Raw genomic sequence first — 12,854 nt, 5'->3', positions numbered from 1 at the left:
TTGGGTTAACAAAATCTTTGGGTGTCAGAATACCCAATTGCATAGAACATGGCAATGAGGGTGAATAATAAGGAGGAAGAAAAAGAGTGAGAAAGCATGTTTGAAAATATTTAAGGATATTCTGTATCTCCAGCTTATATAAATAAAGTTGGAGAAACTTTTTGCTTTTTGCAGTAGAAGTTTGATTTTCTTATGTACAACCTTCAGGTAACTTCATTAAAACATGAACCTACTAACCTGTTTTGAAACTGTCTCATTGTTATTTCTTTCTCAATAAAATTAAATAAAACCATAAAAACCGTAAAAGAAATTACATTAGAAAATGAAGTTTGAGTAGAGAAATATATTTTCAGCAAAGAAAAATCCTGAATTTTATTGGGAAGTACAATTTTGCAAAACAACAACAATAACAAAAAAATTTTGCTTCCACCATTTGTTATTTCTACACCATTTGTTATTAACTACAGAGAAACTTTACTATACACTGGTGCTGTCCAGTTGAACCTGCGGTGGTGGTAGAGGTGTTCTGTATCTGCATTACCCTGTATGATAGCCACTAATCACATGTAGAATTGATAACTTAAAATGAGTAGTGACTGAAAAACTCAATTTCAAATTTTATTTAACTTAACTACATGTAAGTGTAATTACATGTGGCCTGGCAATGATTTTTCAACTGATAGTGATTCCCCCCCCCCGACATTTGACAATATCTGTAGTTCATATTTCATATTTGGCTATCAGATCTAGAGAGGTACTGATTACATCTACTACACAGAAACCAGGGATGTGTTAAACTTCATAAAGTACATAAGATAGCTTTTATAACTACCAAAAGGAAGATAAGATAGCTTTCATAATTACCAAAAGGAAGAATGATTTTATGGGGGCTGTGTGGCTCAGTTGTTGAGTGGTTCCATAGTGTGCCTGAGGCCCTGGGTTTGGTCACCAGACAGAGAAAAAAGAAGATATTGTTCAAAGAAAGTATTGTTCAAACCTCAGCCTGTTGAACCGAGGTTTAGAAAGTAGGTTGCTGGCTACTCTGCTGCCAGACACAGATCAGACTGGTTTTATAATCATTATAGGCTTACTAATATTGGTTAATACTAATGATTTGTAGATCTAGTCTAATTTGAGATAGATAACAGTTATTGGTTTTTGGTTTTTTTTTTTTAATACTGTGTGAGGATATAAAGGGCCACCTCAGGAGCTTCTGAGGCTGATACATTCCTATCACCACTATTACTTTGGCACACCTGGTTCCCTTAGTGGTAACATTTTTTTTTTATTTAAGAACTTTGATAACAATAAGGTAAAATTTGCTAATTCTCTATATTCTATTTTGTCCATTGATTTGTAAGAGGCAAGCATTTTTGTTTTGTTCTCCTTGTCTGGCTTAAGTATTTTTTCTGTAGAATATTGTATGAAATAAGTTCTGAACCAGTAACACTGAACAGGTATGAAATACTGGGTTTAAAATGTACTCAAAATGTTCTCATATTCATACTGAACTATTAGGGGCTGGGAGATGGTGCAGTAGAATAAGTGCTTGCCTTGCAAGCCCAAGGGTCTGAGTTCAATCCCCAGTTCCACAAAATAAACAACAACATACTGAACTATTTACAATTTAATACTGTTTTGTAGTTGACGGTGTTGAATCTAGGTATATGGAAGTTCCTTATGCTTTAAAAAAATTTTTTTTAAAAATCATCTTTTACTGATTTGGGTACAGGGTCTTGCTACGCAATGGACTCATACTGATCCTCCTGGCACAGCCTCTCTAATGCTTGGATTACAGACATGCTCCATAATGCCCAGTTTTGGTGGCCAGCATGGTATGACATAGCATGTGGTACCAGGGATCAAACCCAGATCCTTGTGCTTGCCAGGCAGGTGCTTAGACCACCAACCTATCTCCCCTGCCTCTCCTTACACTTTTATGTTTGAATTTTTTCTTAAGTAAAAATAGTACTTAGACATAGGTAAAACCAATAATGATAGAATATATAATGTGACCCAGAAATACTAATATATTTTCTATCGTAGAAATACATTTCATTGAAACTCCCAAATGCTTACTGTTTTGTTCAACATATCACAATTAATAAATAAAAGTCACTGTATTTCAGTCTAACTTTCTTTTTCTTATAGATTGTTCTGGGTCACATAATGCCAGCTGAGCGTAAAAAGTCAGCAAGTATGGAAGAAAAAGAATCTTTGCTAAACAACAAGGAAAAAGATAGCAGTGAAAAGCGACTAGTGAGCAGCAAGGAAAAACCAAAAGATGATCTCAAAATCACTTCCAAGAAAGAGGTCAGTAAGGTCCCTGAAGACAAAAAGAAGAAACTGGAAGAAGATAAGAGAAAAAAGGAAGACAAGGAACGCAAGAAAAAAGAAGAAGAAAAGGTGAAGGCTGAGGAAGAATTAAAGAAAAAAGAAGAAGAAAAAAAGAAACATGAAGAGGAAGAGAGAAAAAAGCAAGAAGAGCAGGCAAAACGTCAGCAAGAAGAAGAAGCTGCTCAGTTGAAGTAAGAAAATTTAATTATTGATGTGAAGGAATGGGAAAATTGGAATATTTGGAGTGGGAAGGATTATTTGAATAAAAACTTCCTTGTGCAGCTCCTGGACATTTGGGAGTAGAGTAGTCCCTCACTTAGCACAGGGGTTACTTTCCAGACATCCCCACAATAAGTGAAAATCAGTGAAGTAACGATGTTATATTTATTTTAGAATTTATATATATTTTAAAATATAAAACTTTATAAACACTTTTAAAAACAATTCTAATGTTCTTAATCATTTCCTAAACTATAAATCTATATTTTAACATGTATACTGTACAGTACTGTAAAATAGTGAAAAAATGTGATAAATAATTTAGATATAGTGAAAAAATGTGATAAATAATTTAGATTAATATTTTTTGAAAACCCATGAAACAGTCTGTAAAATTCTAATGTTCTTAATCATTTCCTAAACTATAAATCTATATTTTAACATGTATACTGTACAGTATTTAGATATAGTGAAAAAATGTGATAAATAATTTAGATATAGTGAAAAAATGTGATAAATAATTTAGATTAATATTTTTTGAAAACCCATGAAACAGTCTGTAAAATTCAAATTGTAAAATGGTGAGGGACTACTGTATGCGAATTAGTTCTGTAGGTTCTGGTAACTAAACCAGTGCTCTTAATTATTACTTTAATAGTAAAAGTCTTTAATACTTTATGAGATGTGATCTAAATTGTTTTTTCTTTTCTTTTCTTTTTTTTTTGGTGGAACCGGGGATTGAACTCAGGCCCTTGCACTTGCCAGGGAAGCGCTTATTCCACTGAGCCATTGCTGCAGCCCCTGTCTTTTTTTGGGGAACCAGGGATTGAACTCAGATCCTTGTGTTTGCCAGTCAAGCACTTATCCTACTGAGCCATCTCCTGGGGGCCCTTCCTGTTTTGTTTTTTAAAAGCTTATTTTGTGTTATAATACTGTGTTTTCGTTTACCTTTGTCACAAAGCAGTTAGATCTGACAGAGTAGTAGTGGCCAGTTTTAGAATATTTATAGCCATGATTCTTGAGAGCTTTTGGCCTGTTAATTTTACTTTTCTTTAAGAATAAATTTTATTCATAATGATACTCTTTCATAGTAACTGTTTTCCCTTTCTCCTTCCATCAAAAGAGCTTTTAAAATTCCAAATTTGTATTGAGAAAATTTCAAACACATGCAAAAACAGAAAGTAAAATGAACCAGTTCCTTTTTACCTTTTCAACAATTACCCAGTTTTTACCCATAGAATATTTTAAGGCGTCATGTTGTTTTGCCCATAAAAGCTTTGTTAATATATTCTAAAGTCTTTTCAGCTGAGTTAGCTATGTTTTCTTAATATATATCATCACTGCTAGTCTGTGTTTGTGTATGGCTGGGAAATTTCCAAGAGCTACTCACATGTTCATTTTCCCTGTGGTGGATACCACTTGTTAATGTAGTGTAGCGTTTGGTGGAAAAATCATAGAATTGTAACTTAAATTTTTATCTAAGATTTACTTTTTTATACATTTATATTTTAAACTTAATATGCTTATATCTCAGAGTCACATTGTCCCTCTCCCATGCCATCCAACTTATTTTATTACTTGTTCCCTCTTTTTAGTGGAAAAATGGGTATGTCTTTTTAACAATTTGTTCACATCTTATGAAAAGGTTTGATAGTTCTTTTCTGGTTCCTTCCCAAATTTTCTAGATCATAGTTGACTTACAACCTGAATCTTTTTTTTTGTTTTTTTTTGGTGCTGAGGATCGAACCCAGGGCTTCTAGCTTGCTAGGCAAGCATTCTGCCACTGAGCCAAATCCGCAGCCCCAACAACCTGAGTCTTATCAAGTATAGTACTTCATTAAAATGTTGGTTATGCTAAATATAGAAAAACAAATCTAACATTTTGAAACATTTTTAATGCATTCTCTTATAATGATTATAATATTTTGGTGGGCAGTTTATTTCTGTTTCTTTAGTGCTGCTTTTTTCTTTTTTGGCTTTCTACTGCTTTTGTTTTTTTACATTTTATGTTCTTCCCGAGCATATCATACTTTTCATGTTAAGCATCATGTGTTTAATCCCTTTAGTTTGCCAGTTGGCAGAATTGTTTTTCCTTTTGAAACAAGGTCTCGCTCTGTAATCTAGGCTGCACTTGAATGTACTGTGTAGCCCAAGATGGCCTTGAACTCATTGCAATCCTCCCACCTCAGACTCCTGAGTCCTGAGATCATAGGCATGTGCCTCCTTGCCCAGCAACAGAATTTTTTTTGTGATTTGTTACTATTGTTCTTTTGTGATACTGGAGATTGGGCCCAGTTTTAAACAAGTCCTACCACTGAACCACACACCTAGCCCATGATTTTAAATTTTGATCCAGTTATTCAGAACCTTTCCCTTTACCACATGTGGTATTAATACACTGTGATGTTATTTTAAGTCATTGTTAAAATATCTTCAAAAATATTGAAAACGCATTTCTACATCTTTTATTCCTCTTACATGCTGATGTTTGGATGATTTTTTTGTCCTCATTGGAGTTTAATCTTTTTTAAAAAAAAATTTAGTATAGATTCTACAGGGTTTCATTACACAGATCAGACTCACGGTGATCTTGTTTTTAGCCTCCCAAGCGCTGGGATGATAGGCTTGCGCCACCACGCACGGTCTCAGTCCCCAGTTTATCATGTTCTGGGGGTGGGGCTGGCATAGCACACCAGGGATCGAATCACAGTCCCTGCAGGCACTTTAGTCTGCTGAGCTATCTGGCTAGCCCTTGGAGTTTAGTGTTGAAAGGATTTATCAATAGTGCTTCAACAGTATATATGCACTGTTTTATTTGTGTTTTGTTTTTCACATAGAGAAAAGGAAGAATCCCTTCAGCTTCATCAGGAGGCTTGGGAAAGACATCAGTTGAGAAAGGAACTTCGTAGCAAAAACCAAAATGCTCCAGACAACCGACCAGAGGAAAATTTCTTTAGTCGCCTGGATTCCAGTTTGAAGAAAAATACTGCTTTTGTCAAGAAGCTAAAAACTATCACAGAACAACAGAGAGACTCCTTGTCCCATGATTTTAATGGCCTAAATTTAAGCAAATACATTGCAGAAGCTGTAGCTTCCATTGTAGAAGCTAAACTAAAAATCTCTGATGTGAACTGTGCTGTGCACCTGTGCTCTCTCTTTCACCAGCGCTATGCTGACTTTGCCCCCTCTCTTCTTCAGGTATGGAAAAAACATTTTGAAGCAAGGAAAGAAGAGAAAACTCCTAACATTACCAAGCTGAGAACTGATTTGCGTTTCATTGCAGAATTGACAATAGTTGGGATTTTCACTGATAAGGAAGGTCTTTCCTTAATCTATGAACAGCTAAAAAATATTATTAATGCTGATCGAGAATCTCACACTCATGTTTCTGTGGTGATTAGCTTCTGTCGCCATTGTGGAGATGATATCGCTGGACTTATACCTAGGAGAGTAAAGAGTGCTGCAGAGAAGTTTAATTTGAGTTTTCCTCCTAGTGAGATAATTAGTCCAGAGAAACAACAACCTTTCCAGAATCTTTTGAAAGAGTACTTTACGTCTTTGACCAAACACCTGAAAAGGGACCACAGGGAGCTCCAGAATACTGAGAGACAAAACAGGTGATTTTCAAATGTTTCTCAGAATTGAGAATTTATTTTGGAGCGCATACTTAAAATGTTTAAAGTCTTCATGCTACTGAAAGAACTTACGGAAAAGGGCTCCTTACAGGTGATTTCTTAACATTCCAGGAAAATTTCAAGTATTATAGTCTAAATATTCATGTTTAAATGTGAATCTACAATAGATTTTGTTTCTGATTTTTAAAAAAATCTAACGTACATGGTAACTTGCTTTGTGATTTTTTTTTTCTGTGATTTCATAAACGAAGAGAAAGTTTTCTTTCATTAACTTGCTACTATTTTTTCTGTGTATTTTGCTATTTCTATAACAGGTTTGCTTTCATTGTTTAGTATGTTGTTAATGTCATTATTGTACTTATTCTTTTTAAGACGTTGAGTCATTCATTAGTGGTAGTAAAATCATAATTTTGAGAAATAGTGCACATAATTAGTGAAAAAAGATGCTAGATATGACTAGAGTACATTTATAGACATCTTCTTGGGGGCATTTATTTAAAATTCTAAAGGCGTAATGTACTGTGCCTATAACATTAGGTGAAAAGGCCAGATTTGGGGCCACCTTTGTTAGTAAATAATATGGACTACAGCGTCTCATGGAGAAGGCCTTAATAAGCTAAAAATCCATATAGTTTGTGGGCATTGTGTTAATGGGGAGTAAATGTGGAGGAGGGCTAAGAGTATTTAGAAAAGAGGTAGTAACAATAGCATATAGCTGACTGCTTTCCAAATAGTTTAATTTTAATCTGGAATTGCTATTAATCAGGCATTGGTATAGGAGAGTACCTTTTTTGGTTCTCAGAAGACTGCAGTGGGAAGGACTACCATAGTTTCACTAGTTACCACTGGAAGATAATTGACTTAATCAGGAGAGAAGACAGTAATTTTGTCATGCCAATAGTAGTATAAGTAAGACAGAGTTAGGAAAGGCATAGAGATTATGTAGCGAAAGGTTACTCAAATGAAAGTTTGAGATGTCAGGGATGTTACCAGTGATTCTTTTAAAAAAGAAAATGCCAGGCATGGTGGTGCATACCTATAAATCCTAACTGCTCAGGAGGCTTGCATCCAGGATTTGTAAGACCAGTCTGTACATCGCAATGCCCTGTCTTTAAGAGGACAAAAAAATTGTCATTCTTGTTTTATGCTTTTGAGTGTTAATTCTCACATACTTAAGGCTTCTTCATTATTGTCATAATGTTTTGTCAGGTTCATAATCTTTTTGTTATCACAATTTGGACTTTGTAAAAAATTAGAGTTTTGCTTTTAAGTGTATTTGGTACAGGGTCTCACTATGCAGCTCAGACTAATAGTGATCCTTCTGTTTTCAGCCTCCCTAGTGCTGAGATTATAGGCGTGTGTCACCACACCTGGACTTGGTTGCCGGCTCAGTGTGCCCAGGGGCAGGGCCGGCACAGCATGTGGCGCCAGGGATTGAACCCCTGTCCTTGAATTTGCCTAAGCAGGCGCTTAGTCTGCTGAGCTATCTCGCCAGCCGATTAGTTTTGTCACTTAGTTTTTTCGGTACCAGGAATCAAACTCATGCCCTTGCACCTGCCAGACAAGTGACGTGTCCCTGAGCTGTATCCCTGGCTTGTGGCCATTGTAAAGGTTTGTGTTTATGTGTTTATTTTTGGCCTCAGAATTGTAGTAGGAAGAATGTACAGTGATTTAGTCCAGTTTTCTAGATAGAAAAGATTATTATGCTTCTGAATACCTCCTAAAAGAGCTACTGAACCATTTCAGTGTTGGGCACACCTGTTTGTTTTGAATTCTTTTATACATAGCAAAATGTAACTGTCTATGTGATTAATTTGTTTCTTTTTTTTTTTTTTTCCTCTTTTTTTTTTTTTTTGGCTGGCTCAGCCCACCCTGAGGGTGGAGCTGGCGTGGCATGTGGTGCCAGGGATTGAACTGTTGTCCCTTGTGGCTGTCTAAGCTTGCCTAAGCAGTGCTTGAAATCATTGAGCTATCTCGCCAGCCCCTATGTGATTAATTTGGATTCAGCTTTTTGTTTTTTCTGGTAAAAGTGGAGTACAGTTATATAAAATGACTACCTGTTCACAGTAAATTGAATACAGAAACAGTAAATATTTAAAATCTGTAGAACAACTTTCTTGTTGCTATGATCACCTCATTGTATTTTATGAAAGTTTTGTAATGATTGGGAGGAAAAATAATGTTTTACAACAGATAGTTGGAGAAGCACTGGTACAAGACATGTGTCCTCTTTTCTTCCTATGACGTTAGCAACTGCTAAGGGGTTGCCTGTTCCTCGGACTAAATATCTTCATGTTATCAGTTTGTTTCATGATGTCCAAATAGTACATTATCTTTGGGACATCTCTCTTAGATAACATTGTTTTATATTTGCAACTTAAAATTGCCTTGTTTTATGGCTGCTTTGTAATTCTTTTTAAATTTTGTTAGGCCTCTACATGAAAGCTTGTTTCTCAAATGAACTGCTTTACTGGTAATTTTAAAGCCTAAATATGTACTTGGTTATCTCTTAGACTTTGTTTAGATGCTTTTGGTATTCTATTTTAACCTAATAATTTTAAATGTTGATTATGTTTGCATTATAAGTATCTGCTCAAGTCATTGATAAACAGCTTTGTGGCCATTCCTCAGAAACTTTTTTTTTTTTTTTTTGGTGGAACCGAGGATTGAAATCAGGCCCTTGTGCTTGCCAGGCCAGGCTGGTCTTGTACTTGTGTTTTTTCTTTATCTTTTTGAGACAAGGTCTCTCTATTCAGCTCAGGCTGGCCATCAGTTCACTTTGTAGCCCAGGCTGGTCTTGAATTGTCAACAGTCCCGTCTCAGCCTCCTGCTGGGATTACAGATGTGTGCCACCATGCCCAGCTGGTCTTGTACTTAGGACAATACTTCTGCCTCAGCCTTCTTAGTTTTGGGATTACAGGCATGCACCACCATGCCTGGCTTTAATCTGTGGCTGTTAGCAAAGGTTACTTGCCATATAATCAACTGACCTTAGCATTGAGGAAGTCATTTATCATGGGAGACTTTGTCCAATTACAGATGTCGTCATTTGAGGGAATGTGAGAATTTTAATCACCATCAAAATCAGTTGTCATAAGCTTACTATATCACTTATGCTCTAGGATACCTTCAGTCCACACAGCTTTTGTGAAGATGGAGATACCTGACTGAGCAAAAAAGACTGAAGAATGAATTAGTACAGAACTCTTGCCTGACCTAACATTTTTTTTCTTCCAAAAAGGTACATTACAGTGTACCACTGAAATGACCAGTTTCTAAATGTTTTTCTTCCCCAGTAATAATTATTTAGTAGGTGTTTTCTTGGGACTAAATCGTGAGCAATTGTTTTTCCCAGTAAGGTTTTCTAGGTTTGAAAAGCCTGGAAAACTGCCTACTAAGCCAGCTGATATGTAAAGCTGATATGTAGTTAAATAAATTTAAGCCTTTAGTCTATCTTTAAGAAAATAAAATATCCTTATTTTCAGTAAAGAAATTATAAATATTCTTAGTTATTTTAATGTAATTTGGAAGACAGTTCAATTCTTTGTGAAGTCTTGTTCTATATGCATTAAAGTCTGTAGTTAAAAACTTATTCAGCCAATTTTAAATACAAACAAGTAAAATCCGTTACTTTCTTAAAGACACTATAATGAATAAATGAAGAAAATAATGGAGTCATATTGAGTCTTCTAACTGTTCTTTTTTATATTACCAAGTAGTATGATTTCAAAGTTTAGTTTTAAAAATGTGTATAGTGCAGACCTCTCTCTAATATTTTTATAGAGAGCCCCCTCCTCCCCTCAAAAAATCGTGTCAAATCCAGGGAACACTGACTGTATTCCCCAGCCCTTTTTATTTTGTAGTACTGGGGATTAAACCCAACACCTCAAGCATGCTACCAGTAAGCTATGTCCCCAAGCCTTCCTTATTTTTCATTTTGAAACAGGGTGTTGCTAAATTGTTCAGGTTGGCCTAAAATCTTCTAATCTTTTGTGCCCTAACTGGCTGGAACTATAGATGTGTTCTATCAGTCTCACAGGTTTCTTTCACTAATACAAATTTATGCAACATTAGTTAACTGAAACTTAAAGATATGTTGGCTTAAACTTTATAGTGTTTTTACTCTCACTTTCCATTTAATGGAGTTGTACTTATCCTTACAGGTAGGCTGTTTACTAATTGATAATATTTAAGCACTATTAAAATGTTGCTTCATTGTACTTTAGATCTAACGTTTTCATTCGTGAGATACGATACTTGATTCAGTAATTGACTATTTGATATTTTCTGTTAGTGTTACTATTTTAAATTAGTAATATAAAAAGCAATTCACAAATTGAGGATCAGTGTATCTAAGGGATGTTTCCAAATGGTCATGTCATGTCTGTTGGATAGAAGAAGTCTGCTTTTTACAAATTTTTATTATAATGAATACCACTGAAGTGATTTTGTTTTTTTTGCTCACTTTTTACATCTGTAAAAGAGTACCAGTACTGCTGTTGGGCAATTATATGAGAGGAAATGAACTAGTTCATAAATATATTTAATGTTCGTGCTGACTTGGTTAACTCCAGTGATGATGCAGGAATTGACAAACCGTGGCCTGTGGGCTGTTTATATCTGTGACTAGGTTTTGTACAGCTTATGATCTAGTTTTTATCTTTATAAATGGTTGGAAAAAATAAAAAGTAGAATATATATTATGAACATGATAATTATATGAAGTTCAAATTTCAGTGTCCATAAATAAAGTTTTATTGTAATGTAGTCATACCTCATTTGCTTACATATTGTCTATGGCTGCTCTTGCTTGACAGGATTGAGTAGCTTCAACAAAGACCCTATGGTCTACAAAACCTAAAATAAACATTCTGGCACTTAACACAAAGTGTTTCCTAACATCTGATTTGTGACATTCTCAAAAGAATGATTCCAAATCAACTATGTAATGGATATGTTTCTTTCTTTCTTTTTTTTTTTTTTTTTTTTTTTTTTTTTTTTTTTTTTTTTTTTTTTTTCTTTTTTTATTGGCGGAACCAGGGACTGAACTCAGGCCTTTGTGCTTGCCAGGGAAGCGCTTATTCTACTGAGCCATCTCCCCATCCCTGTAATGGATATGTTTCTTAAAAGGTAGTTATTACAGTGATATGTGATAAGTCGTTTTTAGCTTGATTTTGCTTATATTTCTAGTGTTATATTTCCATGGAATTCGTACAAGAAATTTTGGTAGAAGTTAGGGGTTTAGCTCAGTGGTAGAGTACTTGCCTTTCATGGTTGAACACAGAGCCCTGGGTTCAAAGTCCAGCACTGGGGGAAAAAAAAATGATGAGTGTTTTTATAATACTGTTGTAAAGAAGAGGTATTCACTGGTCAGATGTGCTTTGTGATGTTTAGTTCCCTCACAGAGCTATTTGTTGCTTTTTTTTTTTCTTTTGGCCATGCTGGGGATTGATCCCAAGACTTTGTATATGCTAGGTGAGTGCTCTGTCACTGAACTTTACATCTGTAGCCCCTTCACAGAGGTTTTCTAAGACATTAGCCTAGCAGAAAAATTTTTCCTGTGAACTTCATAAAGTTAAAAAAACTGACATACATAGTAGATACATGTAAGTGTTGTAACTTTATTAGAATTTCTACATGATTTTAGGGTTTTTGAATATTCAGGCACTTTTGAATTTCTGTGTTATGTTAAAATACAGTTCAGCCAAACGTGGATTTAGTCAGGAGTATAGTAAATGTATGTTAAATAAATGGCCAAGAATATGACATATTTATGTGAGTTCTGTTTATAATGGAACTCTTAATTCTGTTCATTGGTATCCTGTCCTGCTTACTCAATCCTTGATGTAAGAAGTGTTTTAAAAACAAAGCAACCAAAATCTAAACTTCTTTCGCTGAGAGCTGTTCTCATTGAATAGTAACCAAGGTTAGGTAATGTGCCACTATTAATTTGATCATGAAGTTGCGTGTTATGGTAAGGCAGAGTATGTTTGAAGTTTAAAGCTTTCACTGAACTGGAGAGGAGTGGGAGCCCTGACACGGAAGCATCAGTGAAGCAGATGACTTTTAACTGACAGTGCAAAGTCCCAGCAAATATTTGAATGTGAGGTTGAGAGTGGAGTAGGACTGTTAGTTTCCTGTTGTCATCACTCCATTCTTTGTATATCAACGATTCTTTGTGTTTTCTGTCTTAATGAAGTGGCTGTTTCTTCAGATGACCAGAATGTGAGAACTTAGAGAAATAAATTTCCAGGTTGTTTTACTCTAGACATTTTATAATTCTTTTCCAAGTAACAGAATAGTATTGCATTTCAGTTGTCATTACAGACTTTGAAATCTCTTAAGAGTCATTAGCCTTTCTAATTTGTCTGAGAATTGTTTTTCCTAATAATACAGTGAGAACATTTTAAAGTAGTTTACTTTTGAACATTATGTATTTAAATGGTTTAATTTTAATAGTGTTTGCATACGTGTGTGTGTGTGTGTGTGTGTGTGTGTGTGGTTATGTGCATGTGTTTTTGTAGTAGGACTAGGGATTAAGTCTAGGGCCTTTGCATTGAGACTTTTTAAAAATCTTAAGATCTCACCACATTGAACCCAAACTTGGAATCTTCCTGTCTCATCTTCCTAGAGTGCTGAAACCATACTTTGTTTTTCTTAAAT

General features: G+C 35.0%; 1 protein-coding gene and 1 non-coding gene across 2 annotated transcripts in view; one reads left to right on the top strand and one right to left on the bottom strand.

The window, feature by feature from the left end:
• Upf2 (UPF2, regulator of nonsense mediated mRNA decay) overlaps positions 1-12,854 on the top strand; it is a 132,911-nt gene that overhangs the window by 3,901 nt on the left and 116,156 nt on the right. The window contains exons 2-3 of the mRNA XM_004641272.3: positions 2,152-2,528; positions 5,394-6,173. Coding sequence (XP_004641329.1) covers positions 2,170-2,528; positions 5,394-6,173 — 1,139 coding nt within the window. The 5' untranslated portion in view covers positions 2,152-2,169. The remainder of the gene's footprint in view (positions 1-2,151; positions 2,529-5,393; positions 6,174-12,854) is intronic.
• Positions 1,177-1,325, bottom strand: LOC111812647. Its single transcript, XR_002818095.1, has one exon. It is a non-coding gene; the product is annotated as a small nucleolar RNA SNORA66 (small nucleolar RNA).

Source organism: Octodon degus, unplaced genomic scaffold (genome assembly GCF_000260255.1).
Source record: "Octodon degus isolate 3935 unplaced genomic scaffold, OctDeg1.0 scaffold00133, whole genome shotgun sequence".
Lineage (NCBI taxonomy): Eukaryota > Metazoa > Chordata > Mammalia > Rodentia > Octodontidae > Octodon > Octodon degus.
Note: the sequence above shows the minus strand (reverse complement) of the source record. Positions and strands in the feature narration are given on the sequence as shown.